We start from the raw sequence: 27,532 nt of genomic DNA, 5'->3' as shown, positions 1-27,532 counted from the left end.
ACTACTGTTTTCCACTCGTTTAGCGTATTGACAATTCAATTGTGACGAAACCTTTTAAACAAACCAACGACGCGTTTTATTCTAGCTCAAGCTAGTCTATATTTTTCAATTTATGATTCATGCTATTTCATTGAAAATTGCCTCAAACATTTTATAAAGAAATTTATTCCGTCAGATATCCCTTTTCATTTTACGTTATCTAACTTTTTTAAAGTGTTTGTACTTATTCAATTGGGGCTGCATTATTTATAGGAATAATGAAAACTGGTCAATCGAGTGACAACAATTCTGCTGTATACTGATTAAGATATCATTTTCTGTGGATATTTAAACTGTTACCTTAGCAAAAAATATCGAATGAATAAAGATTCTGTATTTTATAGTCACTGTAATTACAAGTAAATACTTTCTTCGCAGGTTATTAGGTAGACGCTTTTACTGCAATATAAATTCAACAAGATCTTGACCTTTTAATATTCTGCGTACGTTTTAATGTAGCTTCACTTTTAGCTGCAATGCGCTAAAAGTATTTTGTTCTGTAGTTTCTCTTTTATAACCAAGATCATTTCACGCCTTAATTCTCAGATATCGCTGCATGCACCAGAGAAAATTCAATTCTATTACAAAATTATAAATCTCTTCTTTTATATCTAGAAGCGTATATTAAATCATTTTTAATTGCATAAATTATTTTCGAGATCAAGAATTAACACTAAAACTATTACACTAGTAAAAATAACTAGTTTCTGAGTTTATTTTTGCAAGTTTTGATGCTGTGCAAATGAACTTCTTTTTTATTGAAACAGATATTATAATAAAAATCGTAGAAAGTTTAAATTCTAGTGTTAAGAGAAGGTCCAAGTTCTAGTGTTAAGAAATTTTTAGAAACGCTGCATTTGGAATCTCGCAAGTCAAGGGTCTTGTAATTTAGTGGGAGGAATGTAGAAATCGCAGTGGACGTTACTGTGATTGATCTATGTAAATTGTGGGACCCGAGACCGCTGACCGATCATTTAATTTCTCACGGGCTCGCAACATGTCCAGTTAATAATCCTGAACGCAACACTCTCTCATAGTGGCTTGTCCGACGCCTTTCTTTTAGCTTCCCCGCGAGTTTCTATCCCCCGTTCAACTTGTTCGATAGAGCCTTTTCTTCGAACGCTTCTCGGACGAGCGAGCCTCGACGATCCCAATCGAATCCTGACTGGAATGTCGTCAGACTTCATCGGGGACGTTTAATATTTCGATTTCAATGTCGGCGACGAAAAAAAACCCGATCTGTTTACGTTTCGCGACTGCGAACAGTCCGCCACTTCCCAGACAACCTGTTGCCAGCTGTTGACAAGCGGAACAGTCCCGTATTAACTGAACGGCATCGGCGGTATATTCAAAAGAGGCTGGAAACCTGATTCCATTGAATTCGTATCTTCGCTGAAGATTCAGATTTTATTTTGTTTGCTCGAAACATTTTATCGATTAATTCACGCATCGCACAAATTAGTACCTGACATCGTGAACCAATAATGTGTTTGCGTTGTAATTCATTGCGATTCTTCGTTCAGAAAGCTGTTCTGTGTTTACTGTTTCGCTTCACTAATTCTCTGAGATACGATGATTTTGAATGACTTCGAAATGCCCCGTGGGAATCGTAAATACGTCTTTTCTAGCGTCACAGAATCCTAATTGGAGTGGGGCGGATAAACGTTCTCGCATTTCTCGTCTGTGTTTCCAGTTAGCAACGAGACCATGTGATCTCGGGACACCTGGTATACTCGAGCAGTTTGATACTCAAATAACAATACCGTGTTGCAACTACCTCATTGATACATTATTGGCAATCTTTATTACGCCAGTGTAATATTGACCACACTCTAGCTCTCTCGCTATTTACAGCCGAACAAACGTTGATATTGGAGAAAATGTTGTGTGGTTTTTAATCTGAAGTACGATCTGTTGTTCAGCGAACTAACGAAATCGTATTACTTTATTTCGCTAATGCTATTCTTGCGAAGATTGTATAACACGTACAGCGGGGTATCCTATATCGAAGTAATTCGTTCTAGAACCTCGTTCGTCATAGGATACGTTGATTGATATTAATATTCGAGCAGAGGGTGATTCTATAAAAAAAAGAAACAAATTGGGTATAATGTTTTTTTTTTTATCCGGGGATATGTTTTCGAGAAAGTCAAATTTATTTTTTATTTTTTCACATAGAATTTACTCGGTTGTACTACAAATTCCAGTCGACTCTATATATGTTACCGAAAATTGTTATGTAATATATAATATATTATTATAGTATATACTTCACTGCACTGTGAAATAACTGCTATCACTAATATATACAGAATTAAGCTCACGACATTACACGCACACATAAAAAGTGAATAATTTATACATATACAATTTGTATATAGAAATAATAATTAGTGCCAGAAATATCACGAGCTACAACGAAAGAGAAATTTCAGCCACTTACAGTATAACGAACCGTTGAATTCTAAAAAAAAACTGTTCCATTGTTCCCATCTCCCAGAAATAATTCATGAAACTAAGGCTTCGCGCGAACATCCGCGCCATTCATCAAGCTAGTCAACCGCTAAATTATTCATTTCTGAGTTCAATAGCAACAAAGCGGCGTGGCTTATGCAATCGGCTGTGCGTCTATCCGCGGATCTCTTTCATAATTCTCGCAAAATTTCCGAAGTTGCTCAGCGGCAAATTCAATCTCCGTTCTCAGGGAATCGCGACTCTTCTCGGCGAGTGCCTGGACCGATAAGATAGTGATCGAAGAAGGTAGCACGGTCGTTCGGTTTCGATGGAAAGCTGAAAAGAATGGCTAGACTGCACGGGAACGGAGCCGGGGCCGGGGCCGGGTTGTCTATACGCGCGCGATTTATTAGGACTTAAATTGGCGCATGCGTCACAGCTTGTACGTGACTAACCGGAACTTTCCTTCCACGGTAACGCACGTGGATCACGCGGTATGCAGCGGTTCCGATCTCTCGCGCGGTCCCCGTTCGCTTAGAAATCATCCCGAGGAAAGTCTGTCCATCGCGAGAAACCGATTGCCACGTTTTCACACGTCGCAGGCATTAAACGCGTCGCGAGATTCCCCGGTTTCTATACTAAGCTCGCCGTTTTGTTCCGGAGAACAAAACGGTCCCACTGTGAAAGTCGGCCGGACTCGAAACTCTTCCGATGCGTCTTACTTCGTTCCTGCTAGACGATTATCTCAATCATTTGTCTTCACCGCAGAAGTCCGTCATGTTAAGCCATACGCGGCAAATGACGGACCAGTGCTTTCAGAATCATGGTTCCATTCGGATGAAAAGAACGAAACTCTGCGGCTATTAACCTATTTGCGTCGTGTGACGATCAGTGTTCTTTATTTCAGAATTATTGAGATCTTAAAGCTGCTTTTATAGATGAATGACAGGTGCAGCATTTATATTTTAAGATGGTATAATTTTTTTTGAAGCTCGTCTAAATGATTTGAATTTTTCTGTAAATGTTAGAACGATTAGTTCACTGTACAATTACTGAAATACTTTTTCTTTTTAAATTTTGCTATTATGCTATTTACTTGAAATGAAAAAATGTAATAGATCTGTAGGTTTTTGTAATCAGTTTTAAAAAAATATAGCATTGTAAAAGTTTTGACTCAATTCTGCTCTCCGCTGTGTATTTTTCCAGTTTGATTTGCTTTGTAGTAAATGTCGATATGTCGATAAACAAAGTTTTTTTTTTAGACTCGGTTATACTATTGTATGCTTTAGCGTTACTGGACTAGAGCCGGACGAAAAGTAATCTGATCAATGGTTAAGGGTTATAACTTGTTAGTAATAAAAAGTAATTTCTCAAATAATTACCTGTTATAATAACTAACAACGTTTTGCCAAAATTAATTTTCACTGCATTGATTGCATTAAACAGAATTCAAATCCGCATTTCTTTAATAATTTTAGATCGTCTTTTTTTTTAAAGCGTTATTATTCTTAATAAATCGATGGCTTTTAGCTTTTTTAATCATTCTGTCGTTTTAAATTTTATTTACGATGCTATTTTACAGTGTACTATTTTTGCAAGAATGCTGGTGGCACAGTATGCTGCACCGTCACCGTGCTAGAGCCATAATTTATTTTTTTATTACACTCAGAGTGGTGCACTAGTCTCGTGTCCTCTTGTTTCGCATGGCGCAGCTTCCAGGTCATAGCAATCGGAGGCACAGCAACGGCGCAACAAAATATTTAACTATAGTGTGGATAGTATAACAGCAAACAATTTCGAAGTCTAAAAATTTGTATTCTCTGATACACAAATAAAGTTTTTCGTGAGATACTTTGTAAAAATACAGAAAAATTGTACGATTGTTTCAATTAAAATCAAAATTCAGAATTATATACTAATTCGTGGTTTATACTTTTAAACTTATTTCATTTACACTGATGCGAATTTTGTTCTTCTCGAAAAAATTAAAACATTAAATTTATTCTTTTCATTTTCGTAGCTGTCACTGACATTAAAGCTGTAAGTAATCAATAACGAAACTTGATTTCGACTTAAACAAATTTTGAATCATCTGACCTTGGAGTTAGAGTGATACTTCTATTTGATTCAAGGTTTGCTAGAGAAGGATATAAGATCCTACATAGAATACTAGGACCTGAATTGACTTATTGAATTTGCTCGGTTCCCTTCGTCTTTATTGATTAAGTTATTTAGAACTGTTAAAAAGATCACGAAAAGGCCAACATTTTGATAAATTATGGATCTATTTTCGATATTCAAAGTTTCACAGAATATATCAATTAAAATAGCTTTGCCTAAGCCTCTGGAAGCTTAGATCTTATTTTAGAATAGTAAATTAGTATCTGACACGTTCGCCAGGGACACACAAAAGCCATCGACATTTCTAATTGGCATCGGTCGCAGGCAAAGTTTATTGGCCTTTACGCGATTGTGTTCACGCCGACGACTGTTTTGATAGCGAACAAAGAATGAGGAAGAATAAACTGGCATTGTTTCACACGTTATCAGATACGGATCAATTGCTAGGTTACTTGTCGAGTCTACTTAACAAGCGTTTCTTAGCTTATTTCATAGCACTCTTTCCACCATTATCTATTATTACATAACTAAATAACGCCGCACAATAACGACGAAAGTGCTACCGCATGCGTTCTCCAGATATTTAAAATTAGTAAATTTTTTCATCGAGCAAATTATTCTCGAGCAAGTATCCGAACGATTTGGTAACCTAGTCAAGCTATTTTTCCAGAAGTTGTTGCATTTGCCACAATTCGGACATAGTTCGCCGGTGAAGTAAGGCGCGTTACGTAAGTTGTATTTAGGGAAAGCTGAATAAGAGTCGTGAATTGAACGGAGCTAGTCCACGAACTCGTGGCACGCGATAATTATAGTCGACCCAGCGGGTAGCACGAGTCATTAGTATCGCGCTCGAAGTTATCCGGAATTTCGTCCGACCTTTGCCGAAATAACGATTTCCCCACCGCGTTGTGCCGATCAATTTAACTACACCGCTTCAATCGCGCGTTTAGCATCGCGATACGGAAAGCAATTATCTGCGGGTCGGCACGAATTCCACCCGAAGTGTTGTGTTTCAGAAATAGGACCTGGTCCCGTCAACTTTTACGCGCTTCCTGCGCCCGTTCTTGACGCGTCGCTTGATTCACAGTCGTTGGCACTTTGCCTGGCAACGTCGTCACACGACGGTCGCCCGTCCGAGGCCTGGACTCAAAAAAAGATCGCTGTTCTAGCCTCCAACGGAACGCAACCTTCGTACCTTTTAGCATACCTTTCGCTGTCGGACGGTGTTCCGCGCGCGCGGATACGAACGGCTAGATTCGCTCGGCTTCGTGAATTGCCTCCATCAAGTTTTTCGGAGGCCCGCGGACACGTCACCGCCCACCAAAAATCGACAGTCATTCACTCCGTCCCGGTTCCGCAGACTCGTGCTCGCTGATCAAAAAATACGATCGCTGAAAAATCGTCGTGGTTGATTGATCCGCCCGACATCACTGCGCGCTGCTCCGCAAAAACCTTGCGTCACGAGAAGCAAAAAAATCGAACGGTTCGCCAGCGTAAAAATTCAATTACACCCGCCTTCGAGCGAGCATACGCTCGCAAGAGGAAAAGGGGACTCGTACCCGGTAACGCAAGAAGCAACTCGTTGCTTTGAGGGTGGGAAATCTATACTTCAAATGGAGCAGAAAGCTTCGTGCGAATGGGATGTTTACATCGTACCTGGGAAGTTGTTAACTTTTAATATTTCCGAGCGTTAAAAACACTCCTATGGCAATGTACACTTCTAATGCTCGAGCGGTTATGGTGAACAGCAATATTTGATGCAGAATTTTATTCGTAAATTTTTATCGGAAAACATATACTAGTGCACTTTCACATACAATAGTAAGCTAATAATTTGTTTTGATGTATTGAAGGTGTACATAAAACCGTAAATAATCACTAAATAAATTAAGTAGACTTTGAAATATCATAGCATTTGTACACAAGAGCATAAAGTTTCGTAAATTATGATTTTTCCTGCATGCAGAAGAATTATGAATATTTTAATACGGCCGCCTGAAACCTGCTTCAACACTCCCACACGATTATCAACACTTCCGTTATAATTTCAACATACAAAGCTAGCTGTCATGAATTCATACGCTTGCTGATCGAAAAACTCTAAGTTATCTTTAATTACGCCATCATCATGATTATGCAAAGGGGATTCTGAGCAGGCGATGGCTAACCATCGAGTGTTCGTAACAATATATAAAATTATGTCTTAGATATTTGAAAGCAAATAGTATTATAGTTACTATGCAATAAATCTTTTAAAAACCCTTAAAAAAGTATGGTTAACACAATTAAATATTGTATTACAGGAGTCACTCGTGATTCCAGAATCATTCAAATAAACTGCAAATGCGATAAAATCTATCTTTTAAATTAAACTTTTTCAAGTTTATCGCGATCTGACAATCTTTTTATTTCTCTTGTAGTTTACAAAGTGATTAAAAAACGTCTCGTTAAAATCGAAGGGGAGAAATGTCATCGACGTGTTGTTTCAAAAAGATATCCTGCAAGAATTGATATAGATCAGAATTAAGTTAGATCTGAATTGAGTCTGAATTAGTTTTGAATTAGGTTGAAGATCAAAACAAGGGAACTAGAAGTCACGATTAAAATCTGAGATTAGATCACTTTTCTGCACAATTATCTTGTTAGGCACGGATGAATTTTGCGCGGAGCTGTTTCTCTGTACGGCAGAATCGACGCGAATTATGTACGTGCAAACGAAACAGCACTGCAATGTGTGACGGGCAATGCTGTTTTCTACACGAGCCCATTGGAATCAAATTTTTCATTACTAAATTAATATGTGTATCGGTTAATAATGATGACTTTTTCGCTAAGCTTGAGCGTTTATTTCCACAACAAAATGAAGAAACTAGTAATCAAAGCATAGGCCTTTGTTAGCTATCACTTTTTCTCATTTTTCTATTAAGTAATGGATTCGCGCCAAAAGAACTGTTCGTTCTTTGAGGTCATTCATCAAGCGAAATTTTCACTTCTTCATAAGAATGGAATTGTTCTGAAAGCCCATGCTGCATTGATCGAAATAAGTGCTAGTCCGAAGGGGTTAAATCCGGTGAATTTATCATTTGTCTATACTAATCTCTTGTCCAAATCGACATTATTATTAACTGAAATACCTGTTATAATTTTTCCTAAAGACACAATACCTATACTTCAACTTTAATAATTTACTTCAATAATTAATAATACAATTTATTAATATTATCACTATATTCTCAATTTTGCTATTATCTGGCGCGACGTTCAAAAAGATGACATCCGTGAAAGTCACTACAGCGGCGCATCGTTTCTAGAAGGTTATAAAATGTCTTTAAAAGATTCTGAAATAATGGGGAAGAAACAGCACGTACTACAAAGGCTTCAAGTCGCGATGAGTCGGTTCTCCTCTGTCTGCTGGACGCGTCGTGCAGCCCTTACGTTTATCCCGGTCGGGCGGCGTCGCGGCGCTCGCGTTGGTCCGCGAGGGCGTCGAGTGCATCGCGAAGGTAAAGGGAAGAGGAGGGGGCAGAGCGGTGCATCGACTCGTTGGGGGAAGGGGGTTGATTCATCGCGGAGGCCGCACTCGGCTTCACGCAGTCGTAGAACGAATCTCGTTGATCGCGATCCTGGACGAGCGGGACGAGCCAGTTACGCGTCTTCCACGCGAAAGTCAAGGACGCAGTACGACGGAATTCCGGCTGCCGCATTCCCGGCACACGCGAGACACAACGAACGCGAGAAAGTCGTCTGGTAGGGCGAGACCGCGCATTCGATACGGTTTTTTTTCGTGCTCGACACTGGCCGCACCAGGGAAGAGGAGAGACATTTCTTGCCGGGGCTCGGTGGCGAATTCTGCCGCGAATTTTTCCGACCATCGAGGTCGACGATCTCACGGGCCAAGGTTGCGGTGTGACGTTTCATCGGCGTATTCAGTGGTGACCCGTGTACTTACGAAACTAATATTAATTTTCGAGTGTCACGTAGCTACGCTAAGCGTGCAAAAACATCTGCAAATATTCTCGGAGACTTGGCCCTTTTTTCTCAAATCCACAAGTTCTCGTTTCATAGAATTCTGTCTGTTGAACAATTAAATTAGTGTGCTGTGAGCTTTTATAGCGAGTAGAAGAAAATAACCACGCCGACGACTTCTAAGAAGCTGAGGATATCTACAATGATTTAAAAAAATTTGCAAACTTCGTAAAAGCTGTGCGGCACTCGGAAATTAATATTTGAAGATATATTGTTGTCTTTGTGGTTATCAGACTCTGGAGTCGGTCTCGACAGCCCCGGTGTTTTCAAAGTTTCTCAACGAGTGGTTTAGAAAGTCGCACGATTATGAATTATTCATTTTTAGAAACGAAACAAAGGAAAACGAAATTGCAGCATTGTTTCGTTTGCACTGAAACACGTTTTTCGTAAAACGTCCTGGATTATCTGTACCAAATTATGGTAACAACGCGAATAGAAAATAAGGCAAATTTCTAGTAGTTTGCATGACAATGTGTATGCCTACACGTTCTTTCAAATGGATGATTCATCGTATACACTAGAATTGTCCTAACTTTCATATTCGATCCGCGTTGATCACCATTTTCGGTCATCGATTGCTTCTCGCTGGATTTTTCGTCTCCTCTTCCCTCGCGGCCAGACTGATCCACTTCATATTTATATCGTACGTTGTTTGGTGTGAAACAGTTTGTTGCGGCTGGATCGTGAGTGCTCAGAATGGTCGTCGCGATGCTCGCCGACTACGGTCAGCCCGATTTAGGTATGTGATGACACAGTTTAGCATTCTCGCCTCGAACGGAGGCTACCGTTTGCTCTCGATTGTGTGATTATCATTTAATTAGAATCTACTAGGCTCCATTCAACGTGCATCGAAGATCAACCGTCGAGGACAGCGTGTTTCTATGGGAAAGCGAATCGCGAGCGTGGAACAAATTTTCTATTTAAACCAGCACTTAACCCTTGTTCCATCTGAATTCAAGTTTTCTGGTAGCTGTTTCGAATTGTTAACTATCTACGTCATGTCTAATATGATCAACGTTGTCGAACAAGTCTAAAAATAGCATAAAAATTGCAACTGTTACGAATTTGTTAATAGCATTCATTCTGTGGCCAAATAGAAAACTATAAAGATATTAAAACAATTGAAGGACATTAATACATTATTTTCTATTTATTACAATTATTAACAGAGGAAAGTTATTTTAATTGAACTTCTATTTCTTTACATAAAGATCCAGTGATAAACGTGAGAAAGTAATTTATTTCAACTGGAAAAATATATAAAAATTTTGGATAAATTATTCCGCTTCCGAGAAAATCCGATTTAAAAATTTGTATTCTCGAGCTTATAATTACTACCGTATAATCCCTGGTAATTTATCTGCACCCGGTGTATAATTAATCAGTCGCACGTACACTCGATAAATATTCAAGCTCAATTTTCTCGCGAGCAAGGTTTTTTGAATGAAACAATTTCATTCTACATTTTCGACTGCAACCTGATTGTATACGACGCGAGCACTGAAAACGTAAATACGACGGAAATGCGCAACGTGATGCAACAGGGTTTGACTAACACGGCAAAAATGTAGCGTGATTAAGGTAATGAGCAAAGTAAACACAAGCTCCGTGTCTCGTGATCAGGTAACGTCATCGCTAGCGTACGTAGTTAGCGTAATATCGATCGCCCGCGGCTCTATGGAACTTCTCTATCCTCCGCGGAACACACGCGTCCACTCTTCTTTTCCGAACAAGAAAATTGCCGGGTGTAACGCGAACATTGCAAAAGCTTGCAGACACGTGACTACGCCGGAACGATCGATTGCTTCAGGAAAATTTAGTCTCCTCCATCGTGAAACGCGTTGCCGGGTCAAACCGTGCAACGCTCTGACGAATCGCTAAAACGGAATTAACTGATCTACGCGGAAACCGCTTCGGTGATTGCAATGCGTGCCGCTGAAAGAAACGACGCGCCGAAATTCGTCGTGAATTTGCAATCCCGCAACGTTGAACCGGTCCTAAAGATTATGCCGTTAAATTGCATGGAACGAGCAACGGGATCCGGAACCGACGACGATTCTCTCGCGCGAAGTCTACGAAAAACACTCGACTCGTCCACGCGGCAACAACGTGTTGAACGTTTCTATTGATCGAAGTTAAGGAAGTTGTAATTGCAATGCTCTCTGAATTTGAACAGGCTACTGTGTACAGTTGTTAACCTATATACAGTGATTGGCCATTATCTTAAAAATTTAGTAAATATACGATAATGCTTTTTTTGACTTAATAAAATATTTCGACAACTCAGATAGTTTTTTTTCAGAATAGGTTATATCTCATTCTAATCTATATTTTGTAAATACGTAAATCAATTGAAAACTAATTACGTGCTTTCGATTTCATCCAATTAACGTAATTTGATCTAAAAATTACAATTATAGTAGTCAATAATTATTACATGTATTAACTTAATAAAAACTGTAACAATTTATGTAATTATTACATGTGTATACTGTATGCTCCAAAGTTTAAAAACGAATTTATTTTATTAAAAAATGTCGATATTTTGGAAAATATAAGGCGAGTCAAGAATTGTGTATGACAATAACTAATTTTAAGTTATGACGGTATTTGTCCAGGTATTTGTTTACTATCGGTAAATATTTGAAACTATTCTTTATGTATATTAGTATAATTGTATCATGTGTTGAGATCATATGAATTAGTAAATAATATAAAGGCACATATTATACAGTATATAGATATTATATCGGTATTATCAGTATATAGATAGATATTATTCTTAAATGGGTAAAGTTTGTTTAAATATATAAATTAATAGAATTTTTAGGTTATATTATGTGAGTGCATTCTCACTCACACTGTGCATTATCTAGTAAATAACTATACAATATTCAGTTAATAACTCCAAGTATGAACCAATAATTAATAATTTTTACATTTCGTTCTGTATTTTATACAAATTCTGAATTTTTCTGTTTCTTTTTATAGCGATAACAATTTTTAATATTTGTTTTTAAGGATTAATCTCGTGCTTAAATAGTCAATCACGGTATACGCTAATTTATCAGAGGTTACTGAGATCGAGAATGCTTTCTATTAATTATTCTAGTTTTCGTGGTCTATTTTACTATTAGCTGTTGCTAATGTAAAGGTTTTCTTGTATTCCGCAAACCTGCGCATGTCATACATGCATAAAGGTCCACAGCACAGTTTCGAATAACTTATTGATGCTTACCGATATATGTGCACAATATCGTTAAGATATTGATCAGCAAAACGGTAGAAATAGAAAGCGATATAAATACGTCACTGTTTGCTTGAACTTGTCGCAGGAAGCACGTTTTAATGCGGCATGGCAATTCTGGCCACTGTTCATTTGCGAGAAAGCATTGGTTATAGGTTCTTGAAGTAACCTTCTATTTGTAGACTGTCAGACTGCATGGAAATTTACGCCTCCATAAATGGAATTGCGGAAACGAGAATTTGTTTTCATTTTTGTATTATATCTACGCCGCACGAATTATTTTTATATAAATCGTTCGACATATTAACGCCCGCAATGACTTCTATTTTATTTTAAAAACTCATTAAACTTTAACTTCATTTGCATAACATACGATGCAATGTTCAAAGTAGTAACTTGTCCTTGCGTTACATTAACAGGTATTTTATAAATATCTCAAAATAATCTGAACAGTTTTTATAAGATACCAGAACCTGTTACCAAAGTAAAACATTCAAAGTTTATATCTAATACACAGTTTTTGCGTTTATATCGAAGAGTGTCGATATTTTCCCAATAGCAACGCCTCCAGTTAGAATCGTCATGGTGTCTGAATGCCGAGACTTCCCCGCGATACTGTCGTTATCACAGGTACATTTCCACGTACAGAAGTATCCGTTTCACCGGCTAATCGATTTCGCCGCGAAATTCCTTATCCGAAGTTAAGAACTGGTTTCCACGGACAAACAAAGGCCGACAAGCCATCCGTACTCGGTTGTCCTTTCGATATCACCTTGCTTCTTAAAGCAAACCGAAGGCGATTTCCTTCGCACTGGTTCGATGCTGCACGAGGGAACCCGTTATCACTTCCGCAGCTTTCACGACAGGTTGCAAATGCATTCGCGCCGTTGGATTTGACGCGAAATTGCGGGTGGGCAAAGCGACGAAAATAGCTGCCGCGGAGCGTGACGAATCTGTCATCGTGCAGTATCCGCGTTTATAAATATTGTTATTCGGACTAAAATTGATGCCAGCAAGTTCAGTCAATTCTCATCCTCGATATTCGCTTCTCCTCGAATTCGCTTCATTTTTCGAGATTTGATAGCAAGATAAATAGTTTTGGATAGATTAGGTGTTCGGAAGAATTTATATTTTCGAGAACGGAGAAATGTGAAAATAGAGGTTTATATAAAAAATCGTTACTTTTCATAAAGCTTATCACTATTAGATGTGGAAAACATATTCGATTAGTATTTATTAATAATGTTGAATGTTGAAATGATTTGATAACCCTATACTTTTTTTTCATAATGTTGAAGTGGATAAATTTTACGATAGAATTTTAAATCAGCGTGTCACAATTTACGGAAAATGATGTACAACATATCATAAAAAACCAATTCTTCATGGTATATGATAAATCACAGTTTTGTTGCAATATTTCAAGTTTAACGTAAATTTTCTAGGTTAAAAATGCATTACATTCTTCCTGTTCTTTGTTTATTCTACGCAAGATATTTCAATCTCATTTCTAACTAGAATTCCTACATTTCAACACAACTTCGTCACTTTAAACAACAAATATTCTGTGAAGTATAGCTCAAAATGTTTCAGAGTCATGAAACTTTAATTTGATACAATTTAACCCTTTACACTATTACTCCTTTCATGCTGTGATGATTAGCACTTATTCGTGCTTAATTATTTTCCTAATAGGAGCAGACAATTTTTGTTTCCTGTATTGTCTTTATTTACCTTCGTTTCTATACTTTAATAACAGAAGAATTTATTTTTACTTCGATGTAGAAGAAATTAATAATATTCATATTTAGTAGAGCTTGCATATAATCACCACGAGTCTGACTCGTTATTATAGCGCAAGGGGTTAGCTATATCTGTCTCTTGTTATTCAGAGAACAAAGCGCTTAAAGTCGATAATCTTAACCTCTTCAGATATACTGCCACGTATGTGTACGTTTATTTTCTTGAAATTATAATTATTCTAAGTATAAAGAAAATGAGAATCAGTTGAAAAACTGAAACAATTAAATAGATTATTCCCTGCTATAAAAATATATCCCTGAAGAGGTTAATTTCAGATTATTTTGAGATCGGCTACTTCAAAATTGTTAAAATTATGAAGATTCTCTCTTAGAAAATGATTGAATAAATTCCTTTCTGTAAACGTGCTTAATAAAAATGGCGGAAGCTTGAAATAAACAGTCTTCTCATCGTCAACACACGCAACATGCGTTAGTTACTTTTAGAGGTCGGTAAATCACTAGATTGTGTCTGCGTCATCGCGGTCGACGCAGCAGCCGCGTCCAGATTTCCTCGTCGGACCACCTCGGACCTACTTCCAATTTTCCGCGTCTTGCGTTTGGACAGGCCCCCCCCTCCCCCGCAAACAAGTGAATCACCGTGGTTTGGCTCGATGCCCCGATTCCTGTTCCCTGCTGCAACGCGACGCGCGAATGAGTCTCCTCATCCAGCCGGCCGATTGTTCGAAGGCGTCTCACGTGCCCCACGATCGACGAGTGACGGAGCGACGCGCGCTGCCGTAGCACGTGCTCATGAATCGTGGCCTAGGTCAACAACGGAAATCGTGTTGCCGGTATCAAAAGGCGCGCGCCAGCTTTTCCCTCCTCGCTTTCCTCCTCGCGCTATTGTTCGCTTCAAAGGGCTATCCCAGTTTAGACGCTCGGTTTCCGAACCGAGTCCGTGACTCTTTTTCTAACCCGTGAACGGGTTTACGGTATCGATGTTTCGCCTGTACTTTCGTTAACTCTTAGGGCTCTGTGGACGCATATATGCGTTTGGCGGAAGTCGCCGTTGTGGCTGAAAGACGGAGATATGCGTTTACTCTAAGTCATCGGCGTGGACTAAGGGCGCATATATGCGTCTGTCGATTTTTTCGATCAATATGCAGTTACTTTTTTTCAAAAATAATACAGGGGCACTCGTTAGTAATTTAAATAAACACTCTTGAATTATTTAACCCCGTGAAAAAAGATTACTATAATTTATTACTGTTTGCGCCTTAAATACTCAGTTCAGTCTAGCATAAAAGTATTCCGTCCCCAGCGACCGTCAGCGCTAGCCGCGCGCCGTCCCTACTGACCGTTTCGACCGGGAGTATTTAGAGCCCTAAGGGTTAATCTCTCGGCTGTATAAAGTATCTTTAGACAACATTGAATCAAGTGTTTCAATTCCGTCAGCATTGTATGCGCAATTTGAGTTCATTATAGATGACGGGAAAATACTTTCTCGAATTTATATGATCATTATACTGATCATGGTAATGACAGGATCGCATTTGGTCAAATTTAGCGCAATTTTTATTATTATATGTACATCAATAAACAAGCTCATTCAAATATTTCTCATGAAAACTTTATTATATGGTGTCAATAGTTCTGGAAGAAAATATAAGCATGGCATCTCGATTCGTCGTAACAATTAATCTAGCCGCGATTTAAGTTCAATTATTTATTTATTTAGTAAGAAACGGACCAAGGTCCTTGTACATCAAAGGAAAACATATTAGAAAACCAGACGCCCAGTCACGTACTCTGTAGGAAGCGATTTATACTTTTGTACGGAGTGACGGATCCAGCAGAGATATACTTGAAGAGATAATTAAAGCTTGCATTAAAATTAATTCAATTACAATAATATCATTTGATGAATATATTTTGCTCTGTGCTTGAATGTAGAATTCAGTATGGATTGTCAGTTTTCTCATTCGTGCACATATCCTCTTATTCGCGAGGCATTGTTTCCAGCTGCTTTTCACGGCAACGCAGCTGGCATCTTCGTCTCTTTTGTGGACAAAGACCGCAGAGGTATCTCGCCGTTATTAAGCATGACAGTTCCTAATTTATATCTACGGTCTGTTTGCGTTCAGCAAATCCTCGGACGTTCCCATTGGCAGTTGCCCGGTGCGCCCCATACTGTTCCGGGGACTGTGGCAATATTTGCTCGAGGACAGTCACCAACCAGTTCTAGTAACCACTATCTCAGGATTCGTAAAATTTGATAAGTGTCCCGCGGAAACGGTCGAAAGTACATGCGCCGCGGATACGAGGATACGAGGGAACTCGGCTCTATTCTTCGCGCGCATTGTCGCGGCGCAATTCACAAGGCATTGTTCTCGCCGCTTTTCAGGCCAGGCCAGAAAAGTGCAGCTGCCTTTTCCTTTTGTACGGTAACGCCCTGGCCGGTCGTAGATTTCGCGTGCTCGCAAATTGTACCAGCTTTGACACAATTTTAAATATCTCTAGTAGCTCGAATCCTCTTCTGCACGAGTGACCTGTCGTCACCAATTTGTATGAATTCGATGTCTAGCTGTCCTGTCGATGACGTTTATCTCTGCGTTATTTTGTTTCGGTTTGAAGACATGTTCTCTCATATATTTTTAAAACATATTATGGTTCACAGGTTGAAATGAAGGCGTAAATAAAATGATCTGAATTTGCAATCCGATACTCATTTTTAGTTGGCTTTAATCAAAGTATTTGATATAATTGTCTGTTCTTGTAACTTGGACTGTGAAAATTTCAAATTGTCACGAACTTAAATTAGAATGAAAATTAAAAATATATATATACACATATATATATATATATATATATATAATGATTTATTCAATGTGCAGGTTGCTGGCGAATAATGGGTAGAATTGTTTCTCTGTAATAACAAAGATTTTATTATTCTGAACAAGATAATACTTATTATAATACTTATATAATAATTATTTATTCTACCTGTAATAACAAAGAAACAACATTCAATGTTGTTATTCACACTATCTTTCTTTATTAACTTTCTTATACTTAATTTCAATTCTTTGTACTTCGGCTTATATTGTCGCACTGACGCCACATGTCTATTCGTTCAATTATCTTATTACTATTGGAGATCTAACTTATCGACCTATTTACGCGGTAAATTTAATATAAGTAAAGATGCTTTCCTCACATATATTAAAGGCGCTTTTCAAGAGTGTTTATATCTCTGTTGTTATATTATTATTGAATATTGAACAAGTAATTCATGTTACATAACTTAACTTTTTAATTTCAAATTAATGAAACATATTACTTTAATTTTACGAAATGTTTGACATTATTTATTTTTTTCATTATTACATCAAATTAAAGTATATTATTGTATTGCATATATCTAAACTTTAAAAAAGAATTAATAAATTTTGTTTTTCCTCCTTAATCTAACGTATTATGTATTGTTCGCTCAACGAAAATCAGTTCCGACCAGCATGAACTTATCTATAAATTTAATACGACAACAAGGGGTTAACATTTTGCCCGCACGTTCGTCAGGAAATGCTTGCATTTTTCTGCATTATTGCATACGATAAACGAGATCGTTTAAAGTCAATTCATTCGGCATGAATTCTTCGTTAAAAAATTAGTCGTTCGTATTAGCAGAGGCTCGAATCGGGGTTGCCAGGGTGAAAGGTCTATTTAAACGGTTGTCTTTCTTTCGATATCGACTGGTAACCGCGATTACGTCATTGTCGTTTTCTGTTCTGGCTAGCTTCGGCTCCGATAATTAACAATTCACCAATAACCGTGCCGCGGTATTCCGCATACGGCCAGCGATCGGTTAAACGTGCGGGTCGATGCTCGATCGTCTGTTGCTCGATTCTTTTTTGTAGGTTTACTGGTAGAAATTCTTTGACTTTAACCCTTTGCACTACGATCTCTTTCGAAACTGCGTCGATTAGTATTTGTTGATTGTTATCATTTACTTCTATTTCCAAATTTTAACGATAGAAGATTCAAATTTTGTTTCAATTTAATAGAAACGACTGGCAGTTATATTTATTAAATTATGTATGAAATGTTCGCCACGGGTCTGACTCGTTGTTATAGTGCAAGGGGTTAAAAAGAATATCGACAATCTGACAATTACTCGAGATTATTGCATAAAAATATGTAGACAGTTAATTCATTAAAAGCTTTGGGATGCAGGGAATGAGAATCGAATACGCAGTTCAAATGCACTGATACACTGTTATCATCGAGATTAGTGCATAAACAATAGATAAATATGATACGTTTGTGTTTTCTGAAGTTCCGGTATCTTTCCGTGTTTGTAAGTGCAGTGATGCAATCAGTTATAAGTGTTATCACTGTCATCGTGTATTAAAGTATGTTGTATGTAAAATGGTTTACCTTGCACTATGGTAGTGTTAACAATGTCTAATATTTTTGTAGGCTGTAGTAAATCATGAGTAAACTGGGACAATTAGTTTTTGAGAAAATGTTAAGACTGTATTATGACAATATTAATCTAAAGTTTCATATAAATAGTATTTTAATTTAATGTAATGTTTACATTTCAATAAATCGCCTGAACCCAATAACTTGTTCTGAATGGACACACAAATATTGCATTTGCTACACAATAATTTGGTAATGAATGGTGTACATTGTAAACACTTTACGATTTATCAATAAATTTATAAATTTAAAAATCTTCTTACACTCTTCTCAGTTTATTAAATCTATTAATATTTAGACGAGCGCGCTAAAAATCTAAAAAATTTGATAAAACCACAGTATTTCATTTACTTAAATAAAAATTTTAAAGCAAACTTTTACTGTATCAATTACATCTTCAATATTCGTATACCGTGGAAATTATATCGATTCGGTCATTAATGTGCATTCAGTCATCAAAGACTTAATTTAAAACGTGGAGGTGATCTCCCCATTCGATTAGCTAATTGTTAAAAGAAGTACATCCTTTGTCAATTGTACAATTAATACAGACATTTGGTATCTATTTTTAAAATTCATTTTAAATGTTTATTTCACTGTATCAATGTCCGATTTATCGTACCGCTGAGCGATCAATAAATTTTCTTCGCAGCAAAATCAGTGTACGCTGTTTCGTGCAGGTAACTCGATCGAGTCACCCGCAAATTAGATTTGCGCCACTGATAACTAATCGAAACGCAGAAACGATTGTCGACGTAATGCTCGACGACGTGAACCTCGTCGAAGGTCCGCCGCCGCCGCGGCTCGATTATTATTATCCTGGATACCTTGTAGCCAGCGGAATCGCACGTGTACGTGCCATTCCGAGGTGTAATCATCAGCCGGCCGGCATGTAATTGAATATTAGAAACGTATATCGCAGGTCGTGCGAGTGCATTGCGCGTGTTTTTATGTTCGGAACGAGCCGGATTTGTCGGGAAAAACTGTCGAGTGCATTATGCAGTTGTTATACCGTGCTCGCGCGGAGAATTTGAATGTTTCATTGCAGAGAAGAACGTTTCGAAGAAACAGGAATTCCCGGCTTACGTTGAACGGTAATTGTCGACCGAGACTTACCGAAAACTACTCGATGTTATTCTTAGTAATAAAGATTAGACATCGATATGATTAGGTAATCAATACACCAAGATTTTTGTTTTCTTATATCTGCGGCATGCTGAAGGAATGTACTGCTCGATACTGTTACCTAGCAGATTGTTGAAGCCTGATGCAATTGATAGAAGCGTAAAATGTCATTTAATATAAATGATAAGCTAATTAAGGTAACTGAAATATTATTTACAATAAGCTAAACTATTTCTTTGGAAAAATTCTATTTGAACAGATTTGAAAGTTTTGAATCCAGTTAAGTAAGCATTTTATAAACTCTCAATCTAACTATTCACTCATTTTCTATTTCTTATTCTACAAATAAAATACAAATACCATAAGGAAAGTTGGGTGGATCGTTCTTATGGCCTTCAGTATATTTTAGTCCTTTCGTTAAAAAATCAATCCGTAAATTTAATAGTGACATCGCTGCTTCTCGAAGAACTGCATTCATGAAGTCATCCACATTGTTCGTCTAGTGAAGGCTAAAGGTTAACCGAGTGAATTAGGGATCTAGGATTCAGTTGACATTCAACTTCTGGTCACCAGATGTGATATATCATTGTAAGAACGTTGCAAGTTGGAAATAGAAATTGCTAGCTAACTTACCACAAATCTTTACTTATTTTTGATAGTTGTCGATAATTTAACCTCTTAGGCACGAGGTTCCATTATAGTGGCTTTCGTGGCTGTTTCACTCAATTATATTATTAGTTGTTAAAGTAAACGATTGAAGTGACAGTGTGTATATACAATATATTAACTATATACTAAGAAAAGTGCATATCAAGAAAAATGGTAATTAGTTATGAACAAATTCATTTGCGCAAAATTCAGCTATGCCTAAGATGTTAACAAACGTCAACTCCTTAACGTTTTATTAGTTGTTCAAAAATATTGCGCTACACAATATTAAAATTGTTGACTGACTCAAAACTTTTGGCGTACCTTGCACTGGCGATGTTTCACTGACGGTAAAAAGGCAAAATTAGGCGACGTTTTATGTAGGTTGTGTGGACCCGTATGAGTCACGTGCCCGTTGTTAATGCATTGCACATACGTAATTGGGACTCTTTGTAATGGCGTGGTTAATGTGCTGACCCTCTGCTCTACTTAATCCTCTTGTGCACGCAACTCTTCTGGAAGCTTAAAAGCCGTTTCAGCGTCATTTTATGGAGACCTGCCAGGACGGTCCTAATTGTCTCTTTTGAACAAGTCCGCCAGTTCCTGGCAACACGTGGTCATTTGCGTAGTGAAACCCGTCGCGAGCATGTTGGCCACTTGTTATTGAACGCGTCCGACGTAAAAAGGGACCCTGGACTCGTCTCAATTCTTGGTTCCGTGCAAGAAACGTTCATCGACTCGCATTAATCATGTATATCTTTAATGACTCCAGCAAAAATCAAATATACCGTCGCTAACAGGGGTCATTAATGTTCCGAGATCACAGAGGACGTCGATCCAACATGTTTACCGTGTTCACAATAAGATGAATCTCAGGCTAAAACCTACTTTGCTTACGAATGGTACAGGTCGTCAGACATTGTAATCTAATTAACAATTTAATTTGAAATTAATTTTTTAAACTTAATATTCTCTGCGATAATGAAAATAAAATGATCGGTGCTGTCTGAAGAAGGCAACGTCGAAAATCTTCCTTAAATTCCGAAATGGAAGTCGATTGTTCCGAAATTGAAAAAAATTAACAAATTGATAGTTTTACTATCTCAAAAAGAATACACAGTAATTTCACCTAAAAGAAATAAAACTCGTAATATGTGCTAAAGACTAAAATGCTAAAGATTTCAAGAACTAGTTAATAACTGGCCTTATTGCTATAAATACATTTATACATCTTATTATAGATACATTTTCCTCGTTAAAATACAAACATCATTACATATATTCCAGCTATGCATTTCTGCATAGTCGACAATTGCTCCCGTTATCGATTATGTATATGATTTTTCCTGTGGTCGTTGACCCGTTATTCATAACGTTTATAAAATTCATGATACCGACAGTACCGCGATCCTTTCGTGCCTCAATTGTAACCTAAATATCGCGCCAAGATTAATCGACAACCGAAACGAATCTGCTTGGAAAAATCATCAGCCATTTCTCCCGTTCCGCAAAAACATCGATCATCGAAACGCCAGTCGACGCAACGAAATTCCGCTCACGTTCGATTCACGCTTTAATTGCAATTGCACAAGCTGCGTTGTGCGCGGGATCGCGGCACAAGGAACGGGCTGGAAAGAATATTGGACAGAAGGAAAACCTTGAGCGGCCTTCCACTTTTCGATAATAAATCATTTTGACCTGGTCGGTCTACCTTCTCCGCTTGTTACGCGACTGGGATAAATACCTCTCGGAAGTTGCAACGCCGCGCGCAGTCCCGCCGTCTCGCGATTATCGACTTTGTCTCTTATGACACAAGAAGTGATCTACAACGCAACAGAGCAATTTTTCCGGCATGCGGAAACAGACAAAAAATGTTGATGCAGGCACAATCTGTGAAACTTGTGACTTCAATACATTGCATCATGGATTGCATCAATCTATGTATATCTAGATCGCCGAGTCTTACGAAAATTCATACCTTTATACAGAATTATCGAATAAATATATTCGATAGCATAGAAATTTATTTGGATACAAATTTGTTCATATAATAAATCAAATATTCGGCTAAAAAGAATTCAAGCAGGTAATAATAATCTACATAAATATCTATTCGAAACGACCCCGTTGATTCAAATTAGACGGACTGTATTTTTCTCAAGTATAAATAGCACGTACAAAGTTTTCCTACGTTGGAATAACACAGAGATCCGGGCGATCTGCACACGAGATTGCCGTTCATTATGCAAGAGGCTGAGGATATAAAAGTGGGCGAAAAAATTGGATTAATAAAACGACGTAGAGTGGTCTACATTCCGCTCACAATTAGAAATTAAAATAAAGCGAGGAAATAGAATGGATTCAAATGAAACCGGAGTGAAACGTTCTCGACGACTGCTCCGATTTTCACGGAACAAGAGAACCGCGGGGATACACGAGATACGGTGAAGTATAAAGTGCGAGACTTTTTTTCGAGCGACACCTGTACAGAGTTAAATTCAAAGAAATTGAAAATGTTGATTTATGACCGACAGATACATTATCCACGGACCGCGCTGTACGGTTGACCTATTCGCACAGCTATTTGCGTGGAACGCGCAACAAATTGCTGCGCCTCACTCGTTAGAAGCCCGCTAATTCGCCGCCGCTTGTTTTTCGCGTTGCATCATTCGGTGCACGCCTTCTTGATTCACGACCAGCCTTAACGAGCACGAAACACAATCGAATATTCGCGGGAACGCGTACTTCCGCCGGCGGTGTCGGGATCTTCGCGAAATCGGGTTAAAGGTCGACTGACGCGTTCGTTATTTATACGCGTGACTACCTGAGACCTGTCAACGTAATTTTACGGTGATTTTGCAATTTGTCGTGGACGACAAACGATATGCAATCGTTTTATAGACTACCAGAGTGGTCTTCGATTCGTAAATATTATTGAAGAAATGGTTGGATGATTTTCAGTGTGACCGACTGTGGTAATTTTGTTACACGTCGACGAACAAGTTTCAGATGTTTTCAGCAATATTAAAAGTGATTGATAACAGCAAAGCAGTTCGAATTGCGATTTTCCGGGAAGTGGGTTTTTCTAATGTCTGGAGCGTATGGCTGATATTATAATGACTGCACCTATAGCAGAAGGAAGAGGATTGATTGGTCTTCCATAGCGGGCAGAATTGTAGCCGAGATTTTACGATCGCTTCTCGGATGAAGGCTTCGTTCGTTAAACCGCCGGATATCCGCACAATCAAATAAAATCGAAACTCTAATTAAATTCAAGCTTGTTTACTCTACCGAACAGTTTATTAATATGCTTGGTTACATACAAACCGGTAGGCACACTTCGTTCATCTTTTTAGTGCGGCGAATTTAAATCGTTGAACTATTTATTGATCCCTAAGTTATCCGTTTTAGAGGTCTGCCACATTCTACTACCGACACCTGTAAAATATAGTAGTATTTCCTACATTTTCTCTAGCTTCGAACACTTCACTTCCTGAAAGCACTTTCAAAAGCTTCTCGACGACTGTACCATATCGTAAATAAGCTTAGCAATATTCATTAGAATAATAATCGCAATGGAATTTTAAATTGCTCCGGATGACGCGATCGTTTACGATTACAGCTGCTTTACTGCGTACTAATTTATGAATGAGTCAACTGTCAACATTAAACTATTGCTGCAAAAGTAACCCTAGACTAATAGAACTAGTCAATGTCGATTATATAATTTATTTTAAATTCTGACAGTACCCATTGTTTTTATGGGAGAAAATTCTTAAAATGTGAAATTATTTTACATACTGTACATATCAGTATTATTTTCCATTTGCAGGTTAGGAAATAACACGTAGAAAAATTAATAATGACACGTAAAATAAATCTAAGAGGAATGCCACCTTCTTCTCAGTTTATTAAAATTATTAGACTAAAAAACACACTTTTATTTAACCCATTTGCTGCCAAGCCTAAATTATATGAAGTCATTCCCATTGCCATTTATATTTTATCATTCTCTATAAGAAATAAAGTATTATTTTTGTAAAAAATTTTATTTGTAGTATTTTTTCAAGTTTTTTACATATTTATATTTATGTTTGTGGCCACAAAAAATTTGCTAATTCAAAAGCCTGTATGTTATAATATATTTAAAGTAGGACGAGTATACTCGTCGAATATTAACTCGTCGTTAATTGTCGTTTCTTACAGATGACGTATTCACTTTCCAATATTTTTACGTGAAAAAAATGGCTCCTTGCATCAGCGTTGTTTACAAGTACACGTGTGACATGACCAGAGCGATTCATGTAGTCATTATCGACGCTTCTCGAGCATTAATTCACAGGAAATCGTGGTACGAGAATAGTCATGAACAATTTCGGTTTCTTTCTCCGAGCATAAACAGCGAACGATGTTGCCATTAAGGAAATCTTCTATTCATGTTATGGATATCAGACACGGAAGCCGAATGCACTGCGGAACGAGTCCTGCAATTCGAATCTATTTCTCTGTTAGCGGCCTAAGCAGCGAAGCTCGGAAAGCTAGGGTTTCGTGCTGAAGTGCTGCGCCGAACGTCTTCACGATTCCCTGGTCACCGTTTAAGGAGTGATACGGACGCGCGAGGATCACGAAGATCCGCATTGCAACCGGCGCCCGTCGATCGCATAAATTTTCCTGGCTCTTGGTCAGATATCTGCATCGTGTCAGTCGGATCGAAAAGTCCTCTGAACTGAATAAATACCTTAGTTTAAAGAATCTTTTTAAATCGAAAATAGCAACGAAAATTGATTGAAATTTATTGTCTAACAAATATATCAAATATTTAACCTTTTCGGGGATGAATTTTTCTAGTAAGGAACAATCTATTCAATTTTTTCTTTTTTATTTGTCACCCATTTCATTTTATTCGATGAGATTCTTCAGTATTGCTGAGAGATTCTGTAGCAAATATTTTTATCAACAGATTCTCATTTTCAGTACACTTAGAATAATTATAATTTTAAAATACCAAACGTACGCATATGTGGGGCAGTATCCGTGAAGAGGTTAATTATTGATAGCTAAACATTACCATTTTTTAACAAATTTTTAGTCAAAATTTTATTGCAACATCTCTCATGGTTAAAAAGTTATAACAATTTGTCATTGAAAAATTTAAACCGAATTACTATACTATGATGTACAACATCGTAGAAAGCTTCCTGTCTGGACGCTGGTAATTTCTGATTGCGTTTTCTCACGTCCTCTTTGGGCGGGCCGCCGCTTTCTAAGGTGACGGCAAGACCGATCGGGTCCTTATCGGATGCTGCGATCTTAGATAATTGCTTGATTACCGAAAATTTGGGTCGGGCCACTTCGGCGGGATCGAGCAGCGTCGAATAGTTAATTGTCGGGACGTAAATAGCTTGGGAAAATTTGTGTTCCCACGATTTGAACAACTGCGTATGTTTTGCTGCTGGACCTATCGTTGATCGTACACGAACCTCTTTGACATTATCGCAGTCGCTGTATCGAAATTTTAATGCGGACGAAGACACTGGTTTCTCTGACAGCTACAGTTCATTGTCTTTTCTTAATTAGACTACAGGCTTCGAAATGGCAATCGCGTTAGTTCTCTTCGAATATTTATTGTCGTGAATTATTGACACTGTGATTTCACGTTGTCATAATCTATAATATGAAACAGAATAGGATGAGTCATCGAGTGACACGAAACTCGCCGATAAGGTCGCTGAATTGTTTGAAAACATTGCAATTACATGGTCACTGTCGAGTGAAAATAGTATTGGAAACAAATGGATTGAAACAGAAATAAAACTTTATTACAATAAATATTAAGACTTTCGAATTGTATTTTTTTTTAATATTAAAGATGCAATTTGTAATAGATTTCTAATATATATTTTAATTATAACAGATTTTTTTAATCTATTTTCGATTTAACACTTTACCGACTGGTGGCCTATAAATTAGCTTTTTATAGGCAAACTAATAATTTGTTACCTATTATTAAGACAAAAGAGTTAGATTGTGTTCCAATAAGCTCCCGTATCATTATATAATTTTTTAAATGATAGATACCTTTCGCGACAAATTCAATAAATAAAATAAAATAAAACAGATAAAATAAATATTGTTTAATGCTAATTTTATGAGAATGTAGAAATGTTTAGGGCCGAACAACTAGTCGGTAAAGTGTTAATAATATATCTGCAAATTTTTATTGAGAAACTGAATTAAAATATACGGTTCATAGAAATTCGTCAATATTAAAAGAAATATGGAAAATTGTTTTTGAAGTGGAACCAGTGTTTCTGAAAGGGTTGAATATTGATTTCCTCTTGCACCCTTTAACGACGCTAGTGTTATATATAGATTGGCTGAAATGTAAACCAATTTAGCTGGCGACCTATATGTAGTTCGTGTTTGAAGTCTATTACAAATAATTCCTGAATATGTTATCCAACTTTTTCGTCAAGCAAGTATGCGCGTATGAATATTACAACTACAAAAATCCTCATGTTTACACCGCCTATGGTTATTATAAAAAAATTGAAGACATTAAGTTACGAAAGGATGTTTTTAATTTTCAAGTTATGCTGGCCCATTTTAAGAAGTAAAGTCAGTGTAATATGTTAATCTGTGTTGTAAATATTTATCACACTTTCCTGTTACAATGAATTATGTATTATTGACTGCTTATTATTTTCGAGAACCTGCAAAAATACTGTCTAATGGCAAGAGTTAACTTTGCACCGCGGAAACATGAATAATCATGAAGGAACGGTATTAATTTTACAAAAAATGAATTCTTTATCTTCTCAACGGTGACTAGTATCAACCTGTATAATGTTTCTTTTTTACAGTGTTTCGGAATGAGTAAAATCTAAAAGTCTAATTCGAAAGTCTATAACCTTGAAGCACAACAAAAGTTTAAACTTTTTATAAAAAGTTCCAATCCTTCGCATTGAGAGAAAATAAATAAAACTTTCACGATCGCGCCAAAAACCTCAAAAATTGTATAAAATTCAAGTATTTTATTCGATTAAATTAAAATCGATTCTTATCAATTACTACTAATTATACCAATTATATAGTATAACTATATCACGAGTCTTCAACATTCGTACCCCTTGCAAATCTTAATACTTCATCGACCAATCATTCAACCGTAAACATTTATATATTTTCATAACATCAGCATTAAAAAAAATGTTTATTTTATCTATTCTATTTATTTTCGTCGCGAAAGATATCTAATATTTAAAAAATTACATAATATCTTAGTAATAAATAGCAAATTGGTTGCCATGACAATCGATTCACAGGCTACCGGCCGAGATAAAAATAGCCGATTAATAGACTACCTGTTGGTGGTGTGTTAATAAAATTGAAGAATTATAATGTTGACTAGCGTAAAAATTAATTTTGAACATCTCTGTCGCACACATATAATATATAATATGGTTTAATCATAACTATGTTTTATGAAGGAAGAAAATATATTCGATAAAGTGGGATAAACTTTAGACTGATCGATGACAACAAAAATATGTAGCTAGCATAAGGTCCATACGTTGTTGCGGTAAAAGTGAGAGATCTCCCCATTCGGTTGACTAAGACTAAGTGTTAATCGCGTTTTATTTTC

General features: G+C 37.2%; 1 protein-coding gene across 6 annotated transcripts in view; it reads left to right on the top strand.

Annotated features, from left to right (window-relative positions):
* Positions 1–27,532, top strand: part of LOC144476469 (uncharacterized) — a 434,992-nt gene that overhangs the window by 10,151 nt on the left and 397,309 nt on the right. For 2 of the 6 annotated variants that reach the window (XM_078193478.1, XM_078193475.1), the window contains exons 1-2: positions 8,232–8,361; positions 9,307–9,379. The exons of 3 other annotated variants lie outside the window; for them this stretch is intronic. In XM_078193478.1, the coding sequence (XP_078049604.1) occupies positions 9,337–9,379 (43 nt within the window). In that variant the 5' untranslated portion in view covers positions 8,232–8,361; positions 9,307–9,336. Of the gene's footprint in view, positions 1–8,230; positions 8,362–9,306; positions 9,380–27,532 lie in introns of those variants that run through there. One more of the 6 variants, XM_078193472.1, reaches the window with a different exon arrangement.

The sequence above is a fragment of the Augochlora pura genome, chromosome 10 (assembly GCF_028453695.1).
Source record: "Augochlora pura isolate Apur16 chromosome 10, APUR_v2.2.1, whole genome shotgun sequence".
Lineage (NCBI taxonomy): Eukaryota > Metazoa > Arthropoda > Insecta > Hymenoptera > Halictidae > Augochlora > Augochlora pura.
The sequence above is the reverse complement of the archived record's forward strand: the minus strand, read 5'-3'. Positions and strand labels throughout refer to the sequence as shown.